At 36.2% G+C, this 26,204-nt stretch overlaps 1 protein-coding gene across 4 annotated transcripts in view; it reads left to right on the top strand.

The window, feature by feature from the left end:
• The window catches only part of LOC101895370 (syndecan), a 577,194-nt gene that overhangs the window by 534,578 nt on the left and 16,412 nt on the right, over window positions 1-26,204 (top strand). The window contains exons 4-5 of one of the 4 annotated variants that reach the window (XM_059125753.1): window positions 1,711-1,999; window positions 2,642-3,238. In XM_059125753.1, coding sequence (XP_058981736.1) covers window positions 1,711-1,999; window positions 2,642-3,238 — 886 coding nt within the window. The remainder of the gene's footprint in view (window positions 1-1,710; window positions 2,000-2,641; window positions 3,239-26,204) is intronic. The other 3 variants (XM_059125754.1, XM_059125755.1, XM_059125756.1) reach the window with 3 other exon arrangements.

Here is a 26,204-nt window from a genome sequence, read left to right as displayed (position 1 = left end):
TGTGATGTAAGAGTCCGATTGTCTTCAAATTTCACACATCCCAATATTTATATTAACCCAAGGTCTGGTGTTAAGATGAGCAACATCGGTCCACTCCTTCTGGTACCTCCCACACAAAAGGTCGGAATTTGCATAAAAAATATTCTTTGCACAGAAAGACAAAGGATAATCCGATTTTGCTCCAACTTTGCAAATCCTAATATTTGCGTCAGTGCTAGGCCAGGTGTGAAAATGGACAATATCGGTCCACTACATCAAGTACCTCCCCCACAAATATTCAAAATTTTCAATAATTACAACTCTCATAAAATGTGATGTAAGAGTCCGATTGTCTTCAAATTTCACACATCCCAATACTTATATTAACCCAAGGTCTGGTGTTAAGATGAGCAACATCGGTCCACTCCTTCTGGTACCTCCCCCACAAAAGGTCGAAATTTGCAAAAAAATATATTTTTTGCACAAAAAGAGAAAGGATGATCCGATTTTGCTCTCACTTTGCAAATCCTAATATTTGCATCAGTTCTACGTTAGGTGTGAAAATGGACAATATCGGTTCACTCCTTGAAGTACCTCCCCCACAAATGGTCAAAATTTTGAATAATTACAACTCTCAAAAAATGCAATGGAAGAGTCCGATTGTCTTCAAATTTCACACATCCTTCATTTTATCATTCATCATTTTATTAGCCCAAGGTCTGTTGTTAAGATGGAGTATATCTGTCCAAATGGAGTATATCTGACCAAATCCCACAAATGGTCGAAATTTTGAAAATATATATTTTCTGCACAGAAAGGGAACCAATAATCTAATTTTGAAAAACATAACGCTCAAAGAAAGCGAAATAAGGATCAAACTCTTTTCAAATTTCACACATACAAACATTTTTGCTCACATCAGCTCCGTTATGAAGATGATCCTATATATCTGCGAACACCTTCTGGTACCTCACCCACAAAGGGACACAATTTTCAATATTTTTATCTGTCATAAATTGCGAAACAACTAAGTGATTCTTTGCAATTGCTATATCCATCTGCTATAATAATATTTATGTAGGTCCGATACGAAATTGACAATATTGACCCATTCTTTCAAAACCCACTCCATAGAGGGTGAGGGTATACATCTGTCGGCAAAACCTACCGATACTTTTTTACTTGTTTTTAGTACATTTTAGTACTTTTCGTACACTTTTGGTTTGAATTTCAAAACTGAACCTCTTGCAAAATCCATTCCAGAGGATTTTTAATAATTATCTTGCGAACATATAAATTTACCTAAAAGTCCAACATTTTGCTTGTCACCTTTTTGCTCCACTGTCCTTTTCTATGACCATAGCACACCACCTAATTGTTGTTTGGCTGCTGCAATATGACCTCTGGTTGTTAGTTAGATTTAAGTTTCACAATTGTTTACACATGTGTGTATGTGTGTTGGCATCCTAACCAAGCCATAGCCTTAAGATTTACGAGGCAATTAACACCATACTCTGCTAACCATGTTGTGTTAACATTTGCCGTATATGATGACTCCCCAAGTAATGGCTGCAATATGGAATCCGCTTTATGGTTTAATTTGGGGGGAAGAATAGAAACAATAACAATTACGAAAAGGAATTAAGTTTTATATTTCCATGCTAGTTATTATTTTTTTACAATTATTTTAAATTGTTTATTTTTTCACTCTCTCTCTCTCGCTCTTTGCAGCCCCACGATGATTTAGAGAAAGATCACGATTTCTCTGGCTCCGGCTTTGGTCCCGATGACGAGGATTCCGACAGCGATTACCACCATCACTCGCACACGCACACTCAAACCGGTAAATCAAATATAAATAAGCAAATCGATGACAACGATTTCATAACCACAAGTAGAAATAACAATCAGAATAGTCATCATCAGACATCCAGTGGCACGAACATTGGTAGCGGCATCTCAAACACAGGCATCATCAGTTCTGTTGGCTCTGGGTCAGCAGGTGGCTCCAATACGATTGGTAATGACTTGTCGCTCATTTGTAGAGAATTTTGTACAAATTTTTCTCTCTCTCTATCAACTTTTGCACTTTCTTATTGTCTATGAGCCACTTATTTTGATTTTTCTTGAAAATTTTTAAATTTTTTACTTCTTTTGGCCTAAATGTGATTTAGCCATGTTTTTGATTTCACTACAATGATATTTTTTTTATTTTACGATTTTTTATTTTTTTTTTTTTATTTTCTCATCTCTTTTCTGTAAAAAAAAAAAACAAAATACATTATTTTCATTTTTTTTCCTACAACTCATCTTCAATCATATCGAAACCAAATCAATCAATCAATCATTCAATCATTAGAAACAAATAATCATAATAAACAATTTAATTCCTCTATTTCATTGTTTGATCCCATTATGACCAACGCCACTACCACAACCATCATTCCCATTGCCACACAAAAATCACCTCTACTAACCCCAACAACAACCGTGACCCCTAACGAACTAATCCCCCCAATTTTGACCTCAACTGCCGCCACCACCTCCACCACCACCACGTTGCCCGTATACAACACCAACTCTAACACTACCACCACCAACAACAACCTATTACACAACAAAACAAACAACAACACTACCCATATTATTCCCTTTTCCTTAGACAAAAATCAAAACCCAGCCACAAGCACCACCACAACCACCTCAACAATTGGCAAAGTTCAACCACCTGGCGGAACTCCCCCGCATCATCACAGCGATGGCGATGATTTCGATTTGGATGGCGATCTGGATGAGGAGGAAGGCGGTCCCCTGCTACATCACAGCGGTGATGGCGGTCTCATTGACAGCAATGTCGATGATGACGACGATCACACCGGCGACGATGATGATGATGAGGATGCCGATGCCGATGACCATGACATAATCAAACCCCGTTACCATGATATCCTGGACAAATCGAAACCCATCGATGTACATAAACCGAGTCCCAAATTTGAAGATGAGGACGATTTTGGTGAAATTGATGTTGATGCTGGACAAGACATTGAACATGGCCGCAATAACAATGGCAACCACGATGATGATAATATCGATGAGGAGGACGACAAGGATGACCAAGATTACGATGACAGCAACACGAAAGAGGAGGACGATGAAAACAGCCCCATCTATACCGATATTACCGATCCCACCGATACCGATTCATCATCTTCATCATCCACCTCCACCTCGACCACCACCACCACCGATAAACGACGTCAGTGTATTTCCTTTCTTTTTTACTTTAATTATTCTTATTCTTATTGTTTATATGTTATTTCTGTTGTTTGCTTTTGTTTTCTTCCTTGTTCTCCCTTATCTTTTTTGGTTTTATGTTATGCCCTTTTTTATTTTGTAGTTCTAGCTTTTGTTTTGCAAATTGATTTCTGTTACATTGGCTTTATTTGTTGCACCTGTTTTTGTTTTTTGGTTTCAATCAATGGATAACAAAATGGAATTCGAAAAGGATCAATTGTTTGGAGGATCAATTATTATTTTGAGGAATATCAATCAAGGAACATTAATTTTTGTCCTTCTAAATATTCTCCTCTAGTACTGTCTGAGAGGAGGATGTAAAAAAATTTTATTGAAGAGTCCGCAAGGACGTTTTAATTTTTTTTTTTTCAAGGAAATGCAACGATGAGGATTTCCAAAATTATTTTCTTTAAAAAAATTAAATTTTAAAAATATTATTTTTATAAACCAACGGGGAAATGGATTTCCAAAAATATACCTTCAAGGACTAAAGAGAACGTGGATTTAAAAAAATATAATTTTTCCAGGACTATTTATAAATATATTTTAAAGGACGTCTTAGACGTCCTCAGCTATATGGCTATATTATTTGATACGGCTAAAACGTGTCTCACCGAAATAAAAATGTTTGACCCTAGGTCTCTTTGGACCAAATCCGTTTCAGAACATTTGGAGTCGATCTAGCGATGTTCGTCCGTCCGTCTGTCTGTATGGCTGGTGCACATGATAAATCACGAAGAGCGCCTCCAATTTGGTCCAAACTTGATACATCGTAATATTATTATCAAACATTGATCGAGTTCGGAGATAGTCCATTCCTTCTGGTACCTACCTCACAAAACATTAAAAAAAATATTTTACTGCACAGAAAGAGAAAGGATGACTCTATTTTGCTCCAAAAAATTTTTTTTTAAAGTTTGGAAGTGAAACTCATTTACTTTAAGTGCATAAGTCGGGAATTATAAAAAATATTTTTGAAATTATTGAAAATATTTTTTTTTTTTGGAATTTTTGAAAATCGCGATTTAAAAATTTAAAAAATATATTTTCAAGAAAAATCAATACTTTTATGCCCTCCACAATCCATTCGGTTTGTGACTCCTCGAAATATTCATAATAGACCCCACAAAGTATATATATTCTGGATCAGCGTAAAATTCTAAGACGATCGAGCGATGTCCGTCCGTCTGTCTGTGTGTTATAATTACGCTATCTTTCGAACGAATTGAGATAGAAGGCTTGCATACATGCATAGCTTACCATTGAGTAGGTTAGGTTCGTAAATGGGCCATGTCGGTCCACGTTTTCGTATAGCCCCCATATAAGGGTACCTCTCGGTATTTTCATGATTTTAGCGACATTATTTACCGGAATTATTTCGAATTTCGTATTTGAAGTTCGTAATGGATACTACAGCCTATGACAAAAATTGTTGTATTCAGGTCCAAGTCTTCGTATAGCCCTCATATAACGTTACCTCCCTATATTCGACATTTTGATGACTTCAGCACCATTATTAACCGGAATAATTTCAAATTTCGTATTGGAAGATCTTAATGGGTACTGCGACCAATGGCAAAAAAAATCGAATGCGGGTCCACGTCTTCGTATAGCCCCCATGATATACCTCCCGATATTCGGTATTTCTTTTTCGTATTTCAAGTTAGCGACATTATTTACCGGAATTATTTCGAATTTCGTATTTGAATTTCGTAATGGGTACTACATGTACATGTCTACGTCTTCGGTACCTCCCGATATTCGGTATTTTAATGATTTTAGCGATATTATTTACCGGAATTATTTCAAATTTCATACTGGAAAATACTAATGGGTACTACCACCAATGGAAAAAAAATGTTGTATGCAGGTTGAGATCTTCGTATAGCCCCCATATAACGGCACCACTTGATATTCGGTATTGTCATGATTTTAGCGACATTATTTACCGGAATTATTTCGAATTGCGCATTTGAAGTTCGTATTGGACACTACAGACAAAAAATTTCCTTGCAGGTCCATGTCTTCGTATGGTCCACATACAACAATTTTCATTTAATTGGTAGTTTTCGGATTTTTTTTTAAAATTTTCAATTTCCTTGAAAATGGTGGAGGGTATTAAAAGTTCGGCCCGGCCGAACTTAGCTGTTTTTTTACTTGTTTTAGATTTTAAAGTGATTTAAAAATTATAGAGTTTATTTTCAAGGGCAATTCGTTTTAAACGTAGATATTTACAACCGATAGTGTGAAGGACTGACTCATTCTTAGCTAGATTTTTATAGATTTTTTTTTTTTTGCAAATAGGTTTAACCTTGCCACCATATATCAAGGACCTTACAAAAATTAGTACAAAAAAATCGATTTCATAATTCAATATATATAATTCTATTCTATTATAGAATATATTTGCAAGAAATTTTAACCTCGACTTTTTAGGACCATTTGCCAAGTACTTTACAAAAATAAATAAGAAATCCATTTCCGAATTCCATTTTTTATCCGCCTTTTTATGTTTTATCTTAGCCATATTTTTTGTAATATTGTTTAATTTCTTTGCATATTCATTGGCATGTTATCATTCTATTGAATTCTATTTTGTAGTCAATTTATTTCTTTGTTTTTAAATGTTTATTTCTATCCGACAAATTTGTATCCCTAGAAATATTTTATTTTTTTTTAATTCTTAAAAAAATACCTTTCTAAATTTCCAAATCAAACCCCATTTTTATGACAAGGAAACACTGAAAAAAAGTAAAACCCCAAATTATCAAAAGACTTTTCCCCACAAAAAAAAAGTATTTTTTTTCGTTTTTATAATAAAAAAAAAAATTCTACCCTTATTTAATTAACCTAGGAAAAATACTAGATACCCAAAACAAAAGTATTATTATTGTTTTCCAGACCCCTTAAAGTATACTCTCGAAAAGAAACACTTTAAACAAGGCCCCCCTTCATTAAATAAACACCTACATCCACACACCCAAAAACACATACATGCCCGCCCGAGAATATATACTCTCTGCCATACTCTTCTCTTCTCATTGTTTTTCGCCATTGCCATAGCAAATATATACAATATTTCACTTGTCTAGTGGATTTATTAAAACAAAACACTCACACATCCACATACATATGTATTATAACTCATACATGGATGTGTTGTCGATATGTATGTATGTGTATACATTCATTTCATGTTCATGTTCATTACCACCAAAGATAATTCATTCATTCGCCCATTCAAATCAGCCATTCAGTCAGTCAGTCAGCCAACCGACCAGTTGGCATTCATCTATTCAACCATAGTTTCTTTGTATTCTTGTTTTGTGTTTTTTCTCTCTCTCTCTCTCTCTCTCTCTCTCTCTCTCTTTTATTCATTCTTACATTCGGTTATACGGCAGAAAAAAAACGACAATTCATCCCATTATTGTTTTTTGTGTTGTTTCCAAAAAAAGACGAGAATTTCATGTTCATTACATTTATTCGATTGTTTGTTCGTTCATCTGCAATTGCTACAGTGGCACATGGATGTGACGAACATTGTTTCTAATATAAAGAAAGTCTGATTAGATTAAAAATTAGTTTGTCTTACAAAAAAAAAAAAAGAAAGAAAACGAACTAATATTAGATACTGGTCGTTATATCTTTGTCCCACTGTATATCCTTCCATTCCTTACCATGGTTACTTCAATTCTTCTCTTTATTATTAATATATGTGCATTATTATTGTACTTGTTATTATTATTGTGGTTTATGCTTGAAACATTCATTATCGTAATTAATATTAATATTTAACAAATATTTTTAGAAATAATGTTTTGTATGTGTAATTGCAATAATAACTAATTAATAATTAATTAATCATATTAAAATTTGCTTATTTAAATTTTTATGATAATATTTTAATTTAAGGATAAATTTGGTAATTGAAAATTCAATTTAATTAAATTACTCTAACATACTGTCCAAATTCAAAAATTTGATTATCAGCTGAACAAAATGGAATTCGTCAAGGATCAATTATTTAGAGGATCAATTACTATTTTACGAAATATCTTTCAAGGAGCATCGAGGATTATTTTTTTTTTCCTTTTACATATATTCTCCTCAACAACTCTCGAGGGTGTTAGCATTTTTTTCCAAATGTCGGGAAGGACATTAAAGGACACATACATCCTATGGCAAAAAATATTGTATGCAGGTTCAGATCTTCGTGTAGCCTCCATGTCCTCCCGATGTTTGGTATTTTCATGATTTAAGGGACAATCTTTATCGAAAATATTTCCAATTTCGAATTTGAAGTTCGTAATGGGCATTACAGACAAAAAATTTTGTTGCAGATCCACGTCTTTGTATAGATATTCTCATATAACGGTTTTCATTTAATTGGTAGTCTTCGCAATTTTTTTTTAAATTTTTCAATTTTTAAGGCTAAATTTGATGCTTGAAATTTTAATTCAATTTAATTATTTTAACATGCTGTCCAAATTGAAAAATTTGATTATCAGTTGAACAAAATGGAATTCGACAAGGATCAATTATTTGGAGGATCAATTACTATTTTACGAAATATCTTTCAAGGAGCATCGAGGATTATTTTTTCCCTTTTACATATATTCTCCTCAAAAACTCTCGAGGGTGTTAGAATTTTTTTTTCCAAATGTCGGGAAGGACATTAAAGGTATATTTTTAAGAACATGCAACGATATGGATTTCAAAAAGTATTTTCTTTAAAAATTGAAAATTTTAAGAATATTATTTTCATAGGCCAACGAGGAAATGGATAACCAAAATATTCCTTTAAGAACTAAAGAGAACGCGGACTATTTATAAATATTTTCTTAAAGGACATTTGATACGGCCAAAACGTGTCTCATCGAAACAACAATTTTGACCCCTAGGTCTCTTTGGACCAAATCCGTTTCAGGACATGTGAAGTCTATCTAACAATGTCCGTCCGTATGTCTGTCTGTCTGGCTGGTATGCACGATAACTCTCAAGGGAGTATCCGATTTGGCCAAAACTTAGTACATCGTAGTATTTTAATCAAACTTAGATTGAGTTTGGAGATGGCCCATTCCTTTTGGTACCTACCTCACAAAAAATCGAAATTTTCAAAAAAAAAAAAAATTAACTGCACAAAAAGAGAAAAGATGATTCAATTTTGCTTCAACAAACATTTAAAAAAAAATTTGAATAATTAAAGCTCTTATAAAATATGATGTAAGAGTCCGATAGTCTTCAAATTCCACACATCCCAATAATATTATTAGCCTAAGGTCTGGTGCAAAAACCAAATGTATCGGTACACTCCTTCTGGTACCTCCCCCACAAAAGGTCGAAATTTTCAAAAAAAAAAAAAAAAAGAGAAACGTTAATCCGATTTTGCAAATCCTCATATTTTCATCAGTGCTAGGTCATGTGCGAAAATTGACAATATCGGTCCACTCCATCAGGGATCTTCCCCACAAAGGGTCAAAATTTTGAATAATTAAAGCTCTTATAAAATGTGATGTAAGAGTCCGATAGTCTTCAAATTCCACACATCCCAATAATTTGATTAGCCTAAGGTCTGGTGCAAAAACGGAATGTATCGGTCCACTCCTTCAGGTACCTCCCCAATAGAAGGTCGAAATTTTCAAAAAATATTTTTTGCACAAAAAGAGAAACGCTAATCCGATTTTGCTCGAACTTTGCAAATCCTCATATTTTCATCAGTGCTAGGTCATATGCGAAAATGGACAATATCGGTCCACCCCATCAAGTACCTCACCCACAAAGGGTCAAAATTTTGAATAATTACTACTCTTATAAAATGTGATGTAAGAGTCCGATTGTCTTCAAATTTCACATATCGCAATATTTTTATTAACCCAAGGTCTGGTGTTAAGAGGCAATACATCGGTCCACTTCTCTTGGTACCTCCCCCACAAAAGTTCAAAATTTTCAAAAAATATATATATAAAATATATTTTTTGCACAGAAAGGGTAACGATTAGCCGATTTAGCGCTAACTTTGCAAATCCTAATATTTGCGTCAGTGGTAGGTCGGGTGCGAAAATGGACACTCCATCAAGTACCTCCTCCACAAAGGGTCAACATTTTGAATAATTATAACTCTTAAATAATGTAATGTAAGGATCCGAACGTCTTCAAATTTCACACATTTCAATATTTAATTTATTTCAATTTCAATTTATGAAATTTTAATATATTTCGATTTGAAAATTACACAAAATAATTTTCGACACGATGTTTATTCAATTAATATTGTAATTGCATAGCATACCAACAACAAAAACAACAAATATTTTAACTTTTCAATAATATTGCATATTTTAGGGCATAGACAAATTGGCATTGTCATGCATGAGTAACACTAATAGATAATTGCTTTGGGAAAATATTTAAAACATTAACCCTCATATGGCCAAAAATTGGGGAATATAAATTTCAATGTTTTCAAATTGAATTTGAAACAATACTTGAAAATACTCCACAAATATAGTTGTAAAGTTCCTAAAAAAATCAATATCTAGTATTGCCTTCGAAGGGTTAATGGCAAAACTAATTATGCATATTGTTTTTAGTTAGTTACATTACAACACAATATATACTCGTCATGTAGAGCATTGTATACATGTGTTTGTGTGTGTGCATGTATTCGCCTATATTTGTTAGCTAAATATATATAGCATAGATAACTAATTAAAATTCTATTAACCCCTTGAAATTGGAAATTTACAACATCAGGTGAGTTTTCGCTCAATATTTGCATAACTTGAAAATATTTTCACAAAATTAATTAGTCTTTTGACAACTTTCGAAATTTTGTGAGATTGTCATAAATGAAAAGTTGTCACTTTTGAGTTGATGAAATTTACGTCAATTAAAATGTAATTTTATTTTGGGGGCTGGGGTGAAGGTGCACAGGTTTTTGAAGGAAAGTAATTAGATTGGTTGGGCTTTAAATTTAAATAGAAATACAAATTTACATTTAAAACAGATGGTTCAGTTAGAAAAAAATCTCTACCAAAGAGTAAAAATTTGAAAAATCTATCAAGGAAATTAGAACACTTTAAAAATACAATTTTGACGTTTCAAAATATTCTTAATATTTTGTGGCGTATGATTGTTGTCATAACTCATACGCATTCAGTTGTTCCAATTGAGAAATGGCGATCAAATTTTGAATTTAATTTTTCAACCCACAATAATCAAGTTCAAATGCTAACCATGTCAATCAAATAAGGAGAACTCACTATAAAAACCTTTTGAGGTTTTCTATAAGCATAGAAGAATCTCGAGGCCTTGTATAGGTATAAAAGATTTTTTTTTAACATAAAATACCTTCGAGGCCTTCTCTAGGCTGAAGACCTGTTAGGTCATATTTAGACATGAACAATTTTCAAGACTTTCTATAGGCATGGAAGTCCTTTGACACGTTTTTTTAACATATAGGACTTTCGAGACCTTCTGTGTGCAGGAAAGACCTTCGAATTCTTCAGGAAACACAAAAGACCTCCGGTGCCTTCGAAAGTGACATAAAATACCTTCGAGGCCTTCTCTAGGCATTGAAGATCTATTAGGTCATATTTAGACATGAACAATTTTCAAGACTTTCTATAGGCATAGAAGTCCTTTGACACGTTCTTTTAACAAATAGGACTTTCGAGGCTTTCTGTGTGCAGGAAAGACTTTCGAAGTCTTCAGGAAACACAAAAGACCTCCGGGGACTTCGAAAGTCATAGACGATTTTCGAGGCCTTAAATAACCATGGAAGACCTTCAAAGCTTTCTACTGACTTAGAAGACATTCGAGGCCTTCTCGGCCTTCTACTAACTTAAAAGACCTTGTTGGCCTTGAATAGGCATTGAAACCTTCTATACCTTCTGTAAACATAGAAGAATTTTCTGGCCTTAAATAGGCTTAAAAGACCTTCATAGCCTTCTATAGTCATAGAAGAACTTCACTAGGGATAGAAGAACTTATCGGCCTTCCACAGACTTAGAAGACCTTGTAGATCTTAAACTGACATTGAATCCTTCTAGACATTCTATAGACATAGAAGATTTTCGAGGCTTAAAAAGGCTCAGAAGACCTTCCTGGCCTTCAATGGTCATAGAAGACCTTCACTAGGAATAGAAAACCTTCTTGAAGCATTTTACTGGCTTAGAAGACCTTGAAGGACTTAAATAGGCATTGAAACCTTGTAGGCCTTAAATAGACATTAAAACCTTCTAGATCTTCTATAAACATTTTTTTTCTAGGCCTTAAATAGGCTTAAAAGACTATTATCATAGAAGACCTTCACTAGTAACAGAAGATCTTCTCGACCTTCCACAGACTTAGAAAACCTTGTAGACCTAAAATAGGCATTAAAACATTGTAGACCTTCTGTAGACATTGTCGATTTTAGAGGCCTTAAAAAGGCTCAGAAGACCTTCCTGGTCTTCTGTAGTCATGGAAGGCTTCACTGGGGCGAGAAGACTTCCGGCTTTCTACTGAATTGGCATTGAAACATTGTAGGCCTTAAATAGGCATTTAAACCTTCTAGGACTTCTATAAACATAGAGGATTTTCTAGGCCTTAAAAAGTCTCAGAAGACCATCTTGACCTTCTGTAGACGTAGAAGACCTTCACTAGGAATAGAAGACCTTCGCTGGGAATAGAAGACCTTCTCGGCATAGAAGATTTTCTGGGCCTTAAATAGGCTCAGGAGATCTTCTTGGTCTTCCATAGTCATAGAAGATCTTCACTAGGAATCGAAGATCTTCTTGGCCTTCTGTAGGCATAGTAGATTTTGGAGGACTTCTATAGGCGTAGAAGACCTTTGGGTTCTAAGGTTATAAGCGTAGACGAACGTATGAGGTTTCTTTATAGATATGGAAGGCCTTAAATGCTTTCTCAAAGCATAGAAGATCTTCGAAGCCTTTAATGGACCAAAACCACCTTCCATAGTCGTTGAAGACCCTTGAGAATTTCTATAGGTATAGAAACCATCCATAGACATAGAAGGCCTTCGAGGTATACAATAGGCATAAAAGAACTTCGAAGCCCTCAATATGCCTAAGAGAACTTCGAGGTCTTCTGTGTACCGAGATGAACTTCTTAACTAATAGAAGAACTTCAAAGTCTTCCATAGGCTTCGAGGCTCTCCAGAGTCATAGAGGACCTTTGAGGTCTTCAAAAGCCTTCAGGTTAGTTCTTCTAAAGGCATGGCGGACTTTGCTTTGGAATTTTCTATATAAAAAGAATATCTTTCCGGGTTTCATGCAACAATAATAATAAGGTGTATACTAAATGTCGGTACGTATACGGCCTATCCATTTGCCAATTTTGCGAATAGAAGGATTTTAGGGTTTTTTTTTTTTTGAAGTCATCACAAGTATTATTTATTTTTAAAACATCTCAAATATCTTCGTGGTTGGCAGACCTCATTCTGACCCATGTTTATTTTAAGGACCTTGGGTCGTATGATTACTGCCAGCACGTATACGCCCCTCTCCACTTATAGTCTCTTATTTGTTGTTAAAGTAGTTTGTTCGTGTGATTGTTTATGATAGCATTGTATTAGTATTACACTTCTCCTTACTCACATTTGGTTGAAATGCCCCTCTCTCCCATGTAACCCCTTCGGTGTCAATGTTGTGTGCCTAAAGAATTTCCAAAGAATGGTAATAAATCTTTGTTCCAAAACTTCCATAGACTTGCACATTATCTGGCAAGGATTTAAATTTCATTGTAAACTTATTTGTTTTGCCGAAAGTTTATTTTATTTCAAACCACTTTTGGAATAAAATCTGCACACACACACACACACACATAGATAACTACTGATACATATACTGAAGGCCACTGCGGCTTTTGGTAAACATTCAAGAAAAGTCCCCTTTTGACATCTTTCAAGAATTTTTGTTTTATTTCTTTTATGAACTTCGATACAGCTTTCCAAGGCTTTGGTGCAGGTGTCAAGATTTCTTTTGTTGAAATATGATCTTTTTTTCTTCCTGGTTCAGGGATGGGCATATTTTTAGAAAATGTGAAAATAAAACAACAATGTTTGGTTTTCTTCAGGCCATCGGTTTTGGGTGGCATCTAAAGTATAGTATTAGGCGTTTAAAACTGTTCAACTACTCCACTAAAATAATTCTTTAATTAAAATTGGATATTTATTTAATTTTTTTTTTTTATTAAAATATTGTCAAATTCCGCACCACTGTTCCCCACAAAAATATTACTCATTCTCCATTTATGAAGACTACCAAAAGCATGTAAGAGCATATGAAACATATTGCCTACCTTTAGGCATCTGCTACTCTTTGTTCATTTATTTGTTGTGTTAGGCACTTTACTCTCAATAAAAGTTTTTCAAAACTGTAATACAAGACAATATTGCATATCTTAAGGCGAAGACTTTCATAAACATAAACTTTTGGTAGCGTTTAATTTTGAAAATTAGTTTTTAGGGGTATCACTGACAAAAAAAGTTTTACTTTAGAATAAAACATGTTAATTATTTGAAAGTTGCAGGATTACCTTTTCCAACCAAAAAAAAAAAAAAAACAGTTGGTGTTCCAAAAAGTGAATGTCATGAAAGTCAGAATAAATGATTTTTTTTTTCAATTCAAATTTATTGAGTCTTTGTTTTTTAACACCAAAATTTACAATTTTGGCAAACCACTCCTTACTTTTTTATAAATAGAAACCTGACATGTTGCAGGATCTTCAACAGGAAACAGGTCCTTAGAAAAATCTTTATGGAGAACATTACCAAATTTTTTGAATGAAAAATGAATAAAAGCCGCCATAAACAAATTTGAAATTGGAGGACGATACCAATAAAGGCTGAAATAAACAAAATTCAACTCATCTAGGGCCAAAAACAAGACCTTCAGCTCTTCTAGGGCCAGAAGAAGACCTTCAGCTCCCCTAGGGCCAAAAGAGGACCTTCAGCTCCTCTAGAGCCAAAAGAGGACCTTCAGCTCTTCTAGGGACAAAATAACTCCTCCACCTCCTCTAGAGCCAAAAGAAGATCTTCAGCTCCCCTACGGCCAATAGAATACCTTCAGCTCTTCTAGGGTCAAAAGGAGGAATTCAACTCTTCTGGGGCCAAAAGAAGATCTGCAGCACCCCTAGGGCCAAAATAAGTACTCCAGCTCCTCTAAGGCCAAAAGAAGACCTTCAGCTCCTCTAAGGCCAAAAGAAACCCTTCAGCTCCTCTAGGGCCAATAGAAGACCTTCAGCTTCTCTAGGACCAATATAAGACCTTCAGCTATTCTAGGGACAAAATAAGCCCTCCGCCTCCTCTAGGCCAAAAGAAGACTTTTAGCTACTCTAGGGCCAAAAGAGGACCTTCAGTTCTTCTAGGGACAAAATAAGTCCTCCACCCACTCTAGGGCCAAAAGAAGACCTTCAGCTCTTCTAGGGCCAAAAGAATTCCTTTAGCTCTTCTAGGGCCAAAGGAAAACCTTCAGCTCATCTAAGTCCAAAAGAAGACCTTCAGCTCTTCTAGGGCCAAAAGAAAACCTTCAGCTCCTCTAGGGCCAAAAGAGGACCTTCAGCTATTCTAGGGCCAAAAGAAGACCTTCAGCTCCTTTAGGACCATTAGAAGATCTTCAGCTATTCTAGGGACAAAATAAGTCCTCCACCTCCTCTAGGGCCAAAAGAGGACCTTCAGCTCTTCTAGGGCCAAAATAAGTCCTCCACCCACTCTAGGGCCAAAAGAAGTCCTCAGCTCTTCTAGGGCCAAAAGAAAACCTTCAGCTCCTCTAAGACCAAAAGAGAACCTTCAGCTCTTCTAGGGCCAAAAGAAGACATTCATCTCTTCAGAGGCCAAAAGAAGATCTTCAGCTCTTCGAGGGCCAAAAGAAGGCCTTCAACTCCTCTAGGGCCAATAGAAGACATTCATCTCTTCTAGGGCAAATATAAGACCTTCAGCTCGTATAGGGCCAAAAGAAGATATTCAGCTCTTTGAGGGCCAAAATAAGACCTTCAACTCCTCTAGGGCCAATAGAAGACCTACAGCTCTTATAAGACCAAGAGAAAACCTGCAGCTCTTATAGGGCCAACAGAAGACCTTCAGCTCCTCTAGGACAAATAGAAGACCTTCAGCTCCTCTAGGGCCAAAAGAAGACATCCATCGCTTCAGAGGCCATCCATACAACCGGACATATTATGGATATTCTTAAAGTAGTAGATCCGTAGTCTGAACATGAGCCTCTTGTTTATAGTCAAGATTATCTTAATAGGATGCAATAAAAATTTTTCTAAAATCGTTGAAAAAGTGTTGCATATTTGTAGGTGCTCGTATTTTTCTTTTCTTGAAGCTGTTCATTAGACAATATATCTCCCATCAAAAAGACATATAAAATGTGTAATTTCTATGGACATAATTTAATTAGCAGATCCTTGTGAAAATTTTTGCAGATTGTATAGACTGTTTATAGATTTTGTAAGCGGAGGACATTGCGCATTGCTCAACCAAATCGAGAATTATGTTGCACATTTTTAGGCGAGGTGATTTCTTTAAAATTCTGCCGACTATATTTCCCAGCAAAAATATACATTCTGTCCATATTACTGAACATTTACCTTTCCTAAAAACTCCATCCACACATACATGGAAAAGTTACGCGTAAAATACTGGAACCTTGGAAAATATTTTATATTTGGTAAACTTAATAGGCACCTCAAAATAACGCCTAAAAATGCCTCCAATTAGAATACAAAGCAAATAAAATAAAAATCTTAAATAAGAAAAATAAAAATTGTTGCAAACTTTTAGGCGTTGTCTTTTTTCGTCAACTTTCAACCAAATGTACTTTCCTACCGAAAATAACCAATATGTCTACATTACTGATTGTTTAAGCCTCCCAAACAGAAAAAAAAACAATCTTTATCCGCCATGTACACAACTATCGCACTGTGAACATAAAGTAATTAAATCAGGATAACATTAAATTTTCCCACGAAAACAAACAGACAAACATCCAGCAGAAAATGAAAAACAAACGTAGAACCAAATGGGAAAAATAAACTTTAAGCTGGACAGAAAAACACATACGCACACACAAACATATCTCTCCCAGTGGCGACAGATATCAAAGACCGGAAAAACAACCATTGATTCGTTCATTCCCAGAAACGCAAATCTGTTAAAGAGATTCCGACCGAACGGAATTCCATGTTTTTGATTATACTTTTTCGCAGCTAGGATTGTGTTCTTTGATTCATCAGCAGAAGCAGTAGCAGCAGAATCGTCCTTGTCGTCATCATCAGTAACGAGCATATTTTCCATAGTTCCGCTTAACAAATTACCATACATGCATCCATGTGTCCTTTGCGTAACATAAGCAGAGAAAAAACACAAAAATACATACTGACACACATACACGCATATGTTGACATGGCTTCAATACGCACGCATTGCATTACGTAAGAGTGTCTTTCTGCGAGTCTTAATTGACTTAGTGTGAGCTGGGGATTTCCAGATTTTTTTTGTTTTGCTTTTTTTTTTGCTGCAGATTAACTGCATGCGAGGGGTCTTAAGGGAAGATAAATAACCCATAAGACTCATTGAAAGTAAAAATATTCTTAAACTCAGTAAATGAAGAGGGTCTTCTTTCCATGAAATACCTAAGGTTGATATTCTCTCTTATATGGCCAATAGAAGACCTGCAGTTTTTCTAGGCCTAATAAAAGACCTCAAACTCTTCTACTGCCAATAGAAAACCTTCAGCTCTCCTAGGACCAATAAAAAGACGTCAGCTCTCCTAGGATGAATTAAAAGACCTTCAGCTCTTCTACGGCCAGCTAAAAGTCTTCTAGCTCTTCTAGGGCCAATAGAATACCTTTAGATCTTCTGGGGCCAATAGAAGACCTTTAGCTCTTCTGGGGCCAATAAAAAACCTTTAGCTCTTCTACGCCAAAAGAAGAACTTCAGCTCATCTGGGGCCAAAAGAAGACCTTCACCTCTTTCAGGGCCAGTACAAGATCTCCTGCTCTTCTAGGGCCAGTACAAGACCTCCTGCTCTTCTAAGGCCAAAACAAGACTACCAGCTCATCCATGTTTTTCTAGGGCCAATAGAAGACCTCCAGCTCTTCCAAGGTCAATATAAGACACCTAGCTCTTCTAGGGCCAATAGCAGACCCCAAGTTCTCCCATAGCGAAAAGCTCTCCTATAGCGAACAGGAGACATCAAGCTATCCTATGGCGAATAGGAGACCTCATGCTCTCCTATAGCAAAAAGGAGACCTTAAGCTCCCCTCTGGCGAATAGGAGACCTCAAGCTCCCCTCTGGCGAATAGGAGACCTCAAGCTCCCCTCTGGCGAAAAGGAGACCTCAAGCTCCCCTCTGGCGAATTGGAGACCTCAAGCTCCCCTCTGGCGAATAGGAGACTTCAAGCTCCCCAATGGTGAATAGGAGACCTCAAGCTTTTTTATAGCGAATATGAGACTTCAAGCTCTCCTATTCGCTATAGGAGACCTCAAGCTCTAATCATAGCGAATAGGAGACCTTAAGCTCTAATCACAGTGAATAGGAGACCTCCTTAAGCTCTCCTCATAGTGAATAGGAGATCTCAAGCTCTCTTCAAAGCGAGTAGGAGACCTAAAGCTCTCCTCAGCGCGAATATGAGACCTCAAGCTCTTCTCAAAGCGAGTAGGTGACCTAAAGCTCTCCTCAGCGCGAATAGGAGACCTCAAGCTCTCCTCAGCGCGAATATGAGACTTCAAGCTCTCCTTTTCGCTATAAAAGACCTCAAGCTTTTATATTCGCTATAGGAGACCTCAAGCGCTCCTCATAGAGAATAGGAGACCTTAAGCTATCCTCAAAGCGAGTAGGAGACCTCCTCAAGCTCTCATCATATCGAATATGAGGTCTCCCGAAGCTCTTCTATAGTAAAGACCTCTTGGTCTTCGTCTTGTGAAATATTCCAATTAGACCTTCCATTTAAAGTTGACCTCCGAGAAATCCTTTATTCATACGACATTCTTAATCCTTTTTAACCCCTCAATATATGCTCCAGATTATGTTTCCTTCACTTCTCACTGCCTTGTTTCATATTGACTTGTGTCTCTTTTTTTCCACTCGCTTCCACTCCTTTTGGGTGCCGTCAATGATGACAGCAATGACAAAACTGACACTGATTCCAATGCTGTTGATGTTGATGCTTCTTCGGCTGCTGATGATGACGACGTCGACGATGACAATCATCAGTTACTGTCACGTCTCTTTGATACCAAAAATCCAATATATCGTCATTTTATGTACTCCAGAGCAATGGGACACACTATTTCGTTCTTTGTTCCGTTTTGTTTTTCTTTTCCTTGTTTGCTTTTGCCTTCTTAATGTATATCAATCAGACCATATGCTGGTGTCTGACGGGCTTGACTGGGCTGGGCTGGGATGAACGAACCAATGAGCGAACAAATGGATGGCTTTAATGAATTATCATTAAACTTGATGGGGAGAGACACACACATAAGTATGTCTGAAGATGGAGCGAAAAAAATGTCACAAGTCCTTGCTTTTTTGTGTTCGTTAGTCTCCGAGAACGAGTAATTCTTTCTTTTTTGACTTTGAACTTTTTCTAAACTTTAAGTCATTTAGTGACTTGCCGTCAATTTATCAGATTTGAGAAAATCTTTTCAAAACACATTACCAAGGGCAAGCATTTATTAATCGCCTTTAAGTAGCGTAATAGAGTTTTCTATAATCCAACATTATGTAAAGCATACCCTCTAGGCTCAATTAGTGTACTTATGCAAAGTAACAGCTGTTTCACTTGGAATTGTTTTACATAATTAATTTTGGCAGGAATTTGCGAGCGAAAATTCTCCAAATTGTATTGGGTTATTAAAAACACATCAAATATTGTTATCTATTTTAAGGCATTAAAATTTACTAAATTAATGATGACCTTATAGCATACTTTCAGGGTTTAATTATTTATATAACATGAATGCACCATTCATTAAAAAAATCACTGGTTTTTGGAATTGAAAATCCTTGCATGTTTTTCTCATAACCAAGGCCAGAGAAAGCACTTCCATGCCTTTGTTGTTTTGTCCATGATTTTCCGCTTTTTAATAACCCATAATCCATGCCAACATAAATCATTAAACTTGGGGGGGGGGGGGGGGGGGGTGGTCGTTGGAGAACCATAAAACCTTTTATCGGAAAAATTTCTGCTCGACTTCTTTCTTTTCAAAACATCAATCAAGGTTAACAACTTAATACGTTTGAAAACCTGAATTCCATTGCATACTTCACGGGTGAGGGATGCAACAAAAAAAAAACGCCAGAGAACAAAAAGCAAGCTAGCACCTCTTCAAACAACCAACCATCCAACAAGCAAAATAAAAATTCGTTTAGCATTTATTTCGTTGTTCTCCTGCCAAGGTTAGTTGTTGTTGATGTTGTTCTTTGGATTCGAAAGAGCAATTAAACTCAATGCCATTGCTATTGGATGTGTGGTTCAGTTCGTTTGTTTGCCAATAGCAAATACCTTCGTGTATTAAGTTGCTCGTCCATTTGTTTTTTTGGGTCGCCGCTAGAGTTGTTGTTGCTCTACTTCAATTCCACCCAAAGCTAGGCATCCCAATAGCCAGCCTTCCTGCTGCCCGGCTCCTAACAACAACCATAATCACTTAAACTCTATATCCCTTGGCATCTGCAAAATTGCAAACGAGGCAATTTTTTCCAATTTTGGCTCCCATACTCCTCTCCCTCATCCCGAACTACAATGTTTTGAGTTGTGTTTTTGTGTTGGCCAGCATTAAAAGTGGATTTCAAGAGAGGTGGGCACTTGCATTGCTTTGAAAGCTTTCCAATAAATTTTCAGGAAATATGCTGTGCTGGAGAATAAAAACTGATTTTGCAAATGTCTTGTCATCATTTGAATGTCCGGCAATCCTGCAGAGTAGGTCGATAGCTGGGATCCGAAATGTAATAGCCATAATTTTCAAAATGACCATTTTATATTGTTCGGTACAAAAAAAAAAAACCTAGCATACCTTAAGGAATAATCATTTAAAGAGGATTGGTAATGGATTAGGATTTTTTTCGAACAATTGAGATACTCCTCAATACCTCAAAGTCATTTATAGTGAATAGGATACTTCATGGTCTCTTATATTGAACAGGACACCTCAAGGTCCACCATTGCGAATAGGACACCTCAAGGTGGGACAACCCAAGGTCATACTATAGCGAATTGGAGACCACAATTTTCCCTATATCGAAATGGATGTGAAAAGTGAATAGGAGTCTTCAAGGTCCCCTATAGTGAATGGGGGACCTCAAGGTCCCCTATAGCGTAAGGGAGACCTCAAGGTTCCCTATAGAGATTAGGAATCCTCAAGCTCTTCTCGAAGAGTATAAGAGACTTCAATCTCTCCTCATAGAATAGGGGATAGAACACCTCAAGGTCCCCCACAGTGAATGGGACAACTCAAGGTCATCCTCACAATGTTCCCTATATCGAATGGATGTGAAAAGTGAATAGGAGACCTCAAGGTCCCCTATAGCGAATGGGAGACCTCAAGCTCTTCTTGAAGAATATAAGCTCTCCTCATAGAAAATAGGAGACTCTCCTATGGGGAATAGGAGACCTTAAGTTCTCCTATGGCGAGTAGAAGAACTCAAACTTTCCAACGGCGAATAAAGCTCTGCTGTGGCGAATAGAAGACCTCAAGCTCTCCTATGGCGAATAGGAGAACTCAAGCTCTCCTATGGCGAATAGGAGACCTCAAGCTCTCCTATGGCGAATAGGAGACCTCAAGCTTTCCTATGGCGTATAGGAGACCTCAAGCTCTCCTATGGCGGATAGGATACCTGAAGCTCTCCTATAGCAAATAGGAGAACTCAAGCTCTCCTATGGCGAATAGTAGACCTCATGCTCACCAATGGCGATTATGAGACCTCAAGCTCTCCAATGGCGAATAGTAGACCTCAAGCTCCCATATGGGGAATAGGAGACTTTAAGCTTTCCTATGCCGAATAGGAAACCTCATGCTCCCCTATGGTGAATAGGAGACCTCAAGCTCTCCTGTGGGAAATAGGAGACCTGATGCTCTCCTTAGTGAATAGGAAACCTCAAGCTCTCCTGTGGGAAATAGGAGACCTCAAGCTCTTCTATGGCTAATCGGAGACCTCGAGCTCTCCTATGGCGAATAGGAGACCTCATGCTCTCTTATGGGGATTATGAGACCTCAAGTTCTCCTATGTCGAATAGGAAACCTCAAGCTCTCCTTTAAGCTTTCCTGTGGCGAATAGGAAACCCCAAGCTCTTCTATGGCGAATAGGAGAACTCTAGTTCTCTTATGGCCAATGGGAGACCTCAAGCTCTCTTATGGCAAATAGGAGACCTCAACCCACATATGACGAATAGGAGACTCTCCCATTAGTGAATGGGAGACCTCACTCTAGAGAGACAGTTTATCTCTAATTTTATGACTGTTTAAGTCATTAAAGTATGAATTTTCTTTACCTTTTACCTTTACCCTTTACCGAACTATTTAATATCTTCTTAAAACTGAAGTTTTTCTATCTATTGCTTTCACATAAACCCTCATCAAATATTCTTAATTATATGACATTTGAAACACTATATATGTACACATACAGAAAGTAAATTGATAAGACGATTATTTTTATACTCTGGAGGAGGATGATATGCAAATGAGCAAACAACATAAATACACAGATATGTACACCTTAATGTACACCATGTAAACAACATTTACACCCATACCACTGACATTATATACATATGTATGTGCCTCCATTTCAAATTTATACATTTTCAGAGAAGATTTTGTCAATATTTCCATTTAGTATTTGAAAATTCTCTTTTTGTAAATCTCTCTGTCGAATGGGTTTCTGTTTTTAAATATTTAATTAGAATTTTCCTAGAGAGACAACGTTGACGACAGTCATTAGCCTAAAAGTATATTATGTGTTGACAAAAGCCAAAAAGTAGGCAACATGTTTTGTTGTTATTAATTCATATGATTTGCGTGTGTGTGTGTTTGTGCGTAAATCACAAACTTAATTGTGTGTGTACACAGATTTAGAGTTAAGAAGTAAAATCCATACAACTACTAATGGCCATTTTGACCAGAAGCAGGAACTGCTTGAAAAATGTCATGGCTAAGAGATTTGGAAGGGTTGGGGGAGGGAGTTTGGAAAAAATTCCAAAGTTTCCACAAGGAATAAAGACTTCTTTATATTTCATAATTGATGTTAACGAGTTGTAAAGAGTTTATCAACTGCTTTACTTTTTGATGTACGGGAAATATGTATGCACTTGTAGAGGCCCCATTACTGGTCGACGAGGAAAGAGTTTTTTTTCCCTTAACTTTAATAATAAACAAAGTTGTAGTGGATGTAGTTGTTATTGTTGGAGTTTTATGTTATCGTAATGGACCGTAGTTTGTTAAAGTTTGCTTTTAAAGGTTAAATTGAAGTTATAAGTTATTCATTAATGGAACGGAACATATTTGTAGGTTAACTTTAATACAATTAATGGGGGGTCAGGCGGAAATTTTTGTAACCTCTATTATAAAGAAAAATGGAAAATTAAGGAGTCGATGTCTTCTGGGGACTTCTTCCATGGAAAATTTGAAGTCGTTAGAGTCAGGTTCGGAGTATGGATGTTTCATGCTTTATAGAGGTACCTGGTTCTTCTATTTCCCATTAAAAAAAATATGAGAATTCTAAGACCATGAAGACTTTTATTTTCAATAGAGGTCCTAGAGTTACTTTCTATTACATCTATTATAAAGAAAAATTAAAAAGAGGATGTCTTCAAGGGTCTTCTCCCATGGACAATTTGAAGTCGTTAGAGTCAAGTTCGGAGTAGGATGAACGTGATGTTTCATACTTTCATTAAAAGAACTTGGTTCTTCTGTTTCCCATTAAAAAATATGAGAATTCTAAGACCATGAAGACTTTTATTATCAATAGAGGCCCTAGAGTTACTTTCTCTAAAGAGATTTACTTTATACAAGCCTTATTATACAATGCCTCTTATTGGCTATCAAAGATCTTGGGGTCTAATATTTTTTGCCATTGAAGGTTGTGAGGTCTTCTACAATGCATAGAAAAAAACTGGTTAAGAACCTACATGTCTTTGTACCCGATCCGTTTCAAAACTTTAGAAGTCGATCCAGGAGTGTCCGTCCTTCTGTCTGGATGGTGCGCACAATAACTCTCGAAGAGATTATCCGATTTTATTCTAACTTGATACATCGTAATACTATTGTCAAACTTAGACCGATTTCAGAGATGGGCAAAATCGGTCCACACCTTCCGGTACCTCCTCCCACAAAATGTCAAAATTTTCAAAACTGTTTTTTTTTTTACCGTATACAACAAGAAAGGATCATCACATTTTGTGCAAAGTTTGGAAATCCTAATATTTATATCAGTGCCATGCTAGATGCGAAAATGGACAATATCGGCATAGCGCATCAAGTACCTGCCCTACAAAGGGTCAAAATGTTTTGCATAAAATGCAAAAAAGCATCTGATTCTCTTTAAATTTCCCAAATCTCAAAATTTCTACTAAAACAAGATCTGGTGTGAAGATTGTGCAGATCGATTCGCTCCTTCTGGTAAACACCCCTCCCCCAAAGGAGTCAAAATTTTGAATAAATATAACTCCCATAAAAAGCAAAATAAGCATCCGATTCCCTTTAAATTTCCCACATCTCAAGATTTCTACCGAAACAAGATCTGGTGTGAAGATGGTGGATATCGATTCACTCCTTCTGGGTCCTCCCCCACAAAGGGGTCAACATTTTGAATAAATGTAACTCTCATAAAATGCGAAATAAGCTTCCGATTCTCTTGCGATTTCACAAACATACACAAGATCTGGTTTAGATATCGAGTTACTCCTTCAGGTATCTTCCATAAAAAGCGGTCAAAATTTGGAATATGTACTCAGGAAGCTCATAAAACGCGCAGTGAACATCCGATTATTTTTAAACTCAGCACATTCCTATATTTCTATCATGATAATATCAGGCGTGAAAATGGAATATGTCGGACCACTAATTCTGGTACCACCTCCCTAACGGGTCAAAATTTTGACCATAAAATGAGAAATAAGCATCCGATTATCTTTAAATTTCACGCATACCAATATTTCTACTAACATAAGATCTGGTGTGAAGATGGTGGATATCGATCCGCTCCTTCCGGTACCTCACCCACATAGGGCCACAAAGGAATCAAAATTTTGAATGAGCAGGAAGCTCATAAAACGCAAAATGTGCATCTCGGTACATCCCAATATTTCTATAAACACACAATCAGGTGTGAAGATGGAATATGTCGGACCACCCCTTCTGGTCAAATTTTTAATAATTATAACTCTCACAAATGCGAAATAAGCATCCGATTCTTTTCAAAATTTTCCGATATTTTTACTAACGCAAGATTAAGATCAGATTCGAAATGGACAATATTGGCCGACTCTTTCGGAACCACATCAATAGAGCGTCAACAGTTTGCATATTCAGAACGCAAGTGGAAAAATATTTAAATAAACGAACATTGGCTGAGGGCATACAACAGTCGGCAAAACCGGCTGATATCTCGTAACCTGATTTTTTTATACCCTACACCACAAGGTGGTCAGGGTATTATGTCTTTGTGCATTTGTTTGTAACAGGCAAAAGGAAACGAGATAGACCCATAGTTCCTTTTGATGATCTTCATAGAATCACTTTCTGAGTTGATTTATGCATGTCAGTCCGTCTGTCTGTCCGTCCGTCTGTCCATGTATTCTTGTGAACAAAATGTAGGTCGCTTTTATTATCCGATTGAGATGAAATTTTGGAAACAACATTTGTTTGGCCCAAGGACGAACCCTATTGAAATTGGAGATAATCGGTAAAAATTTTGATATAGCTCCCATATATATCTTCGTCCGATTTGCCTTTTATTGTGCACCAAACGTGTAATATCAGCCCGAATAGTATGGAATTTTGCACATACAACCAAATTAGGCCTGAAAATAAGTATGCCAAATTTTATCGAAATCGGTTCAGATATAGTTATAGCTCCCATAAATATTGTTCATCCGATTTATTGTATTTGTTACCCACAGCCGTAATATGCACTCCGTAACAACGATATTCAGGGAAATATATCAAATACAGCTCAGAAATATCTTGGCCAAATTTTATCGAGATCGGTTCAGATTTGGATATAGTTCCCATATATATTTTTATCCGATTTCAATTAATTTCGCACCAAATGGCCAATACAAGTCCGAATTTAAAAGATACAAATGCTCCGGCATATTTAGTTCTTTCAACTTTAAATTATAATTATAATCATAGCGTTTATGATTGAATTCTCCCATAAAAACTTTTATTCTCCCATAAAAACTAAATTAGCAAAGTGGTGTAGGGTATCGTAAAATCGGCCCCGTCCGACTTTAGGACTTTCTTTACTGGTTTTTTAATTCACGTTAATGGCTCTGCTGGGGCTTCAAATATATATTGTCAAAAATCAATGCTTGGCCTTTAAAAAATATTGTTCAATATGTCATGTTTTGTCTATCAATTCTATGCAAATTCTGTTGCCTAAAATTATGCAATGATTTTCTCGATTTCTTTCGCCCAAATAATTTCAAACGAATTATTCTTTAATTTAAACAACATTTTGCTCTTCCCAAAAAATAGTAACAAAAACAACCTAGGGAGTTATAACTACAAAAATATTGCTGCAGGCCAGCAAAGAAATTTAGGAGTCGAACCAGAAGATAAAAAAGAATGAAAAAAAATGAAACGAAACTAACAAATAAAATGGCTAACAAACTGAATGCAAGATAAATATAAGCTTGTTAGGACATTAAGGACATATGCTCATTCAGCATAAATAATGATGATAGTTTATTTCCACAGA

The sequence above is a fragment of the Musca domestica genome, unplaced genomic scaffold (assembly GCF_030504385.1).
Source record: "Musca domestica strain aabys unplaced genomic scaffold, Musca_domestica.polishedcontigs.V.1.1 35, whole genome shotgun sequence".
Classification (NCBI taxonomy): domain Eukaryota; kingdom Metazoa; phylum Arthropoda; class Insecta; order Diptera; family Muscidae; genus Musca; species Musca domestica.
Note: the sequence above shows the minus strand (reverse complement) of the source record. Positions and strands in the feature narration are given on the sequence as shown.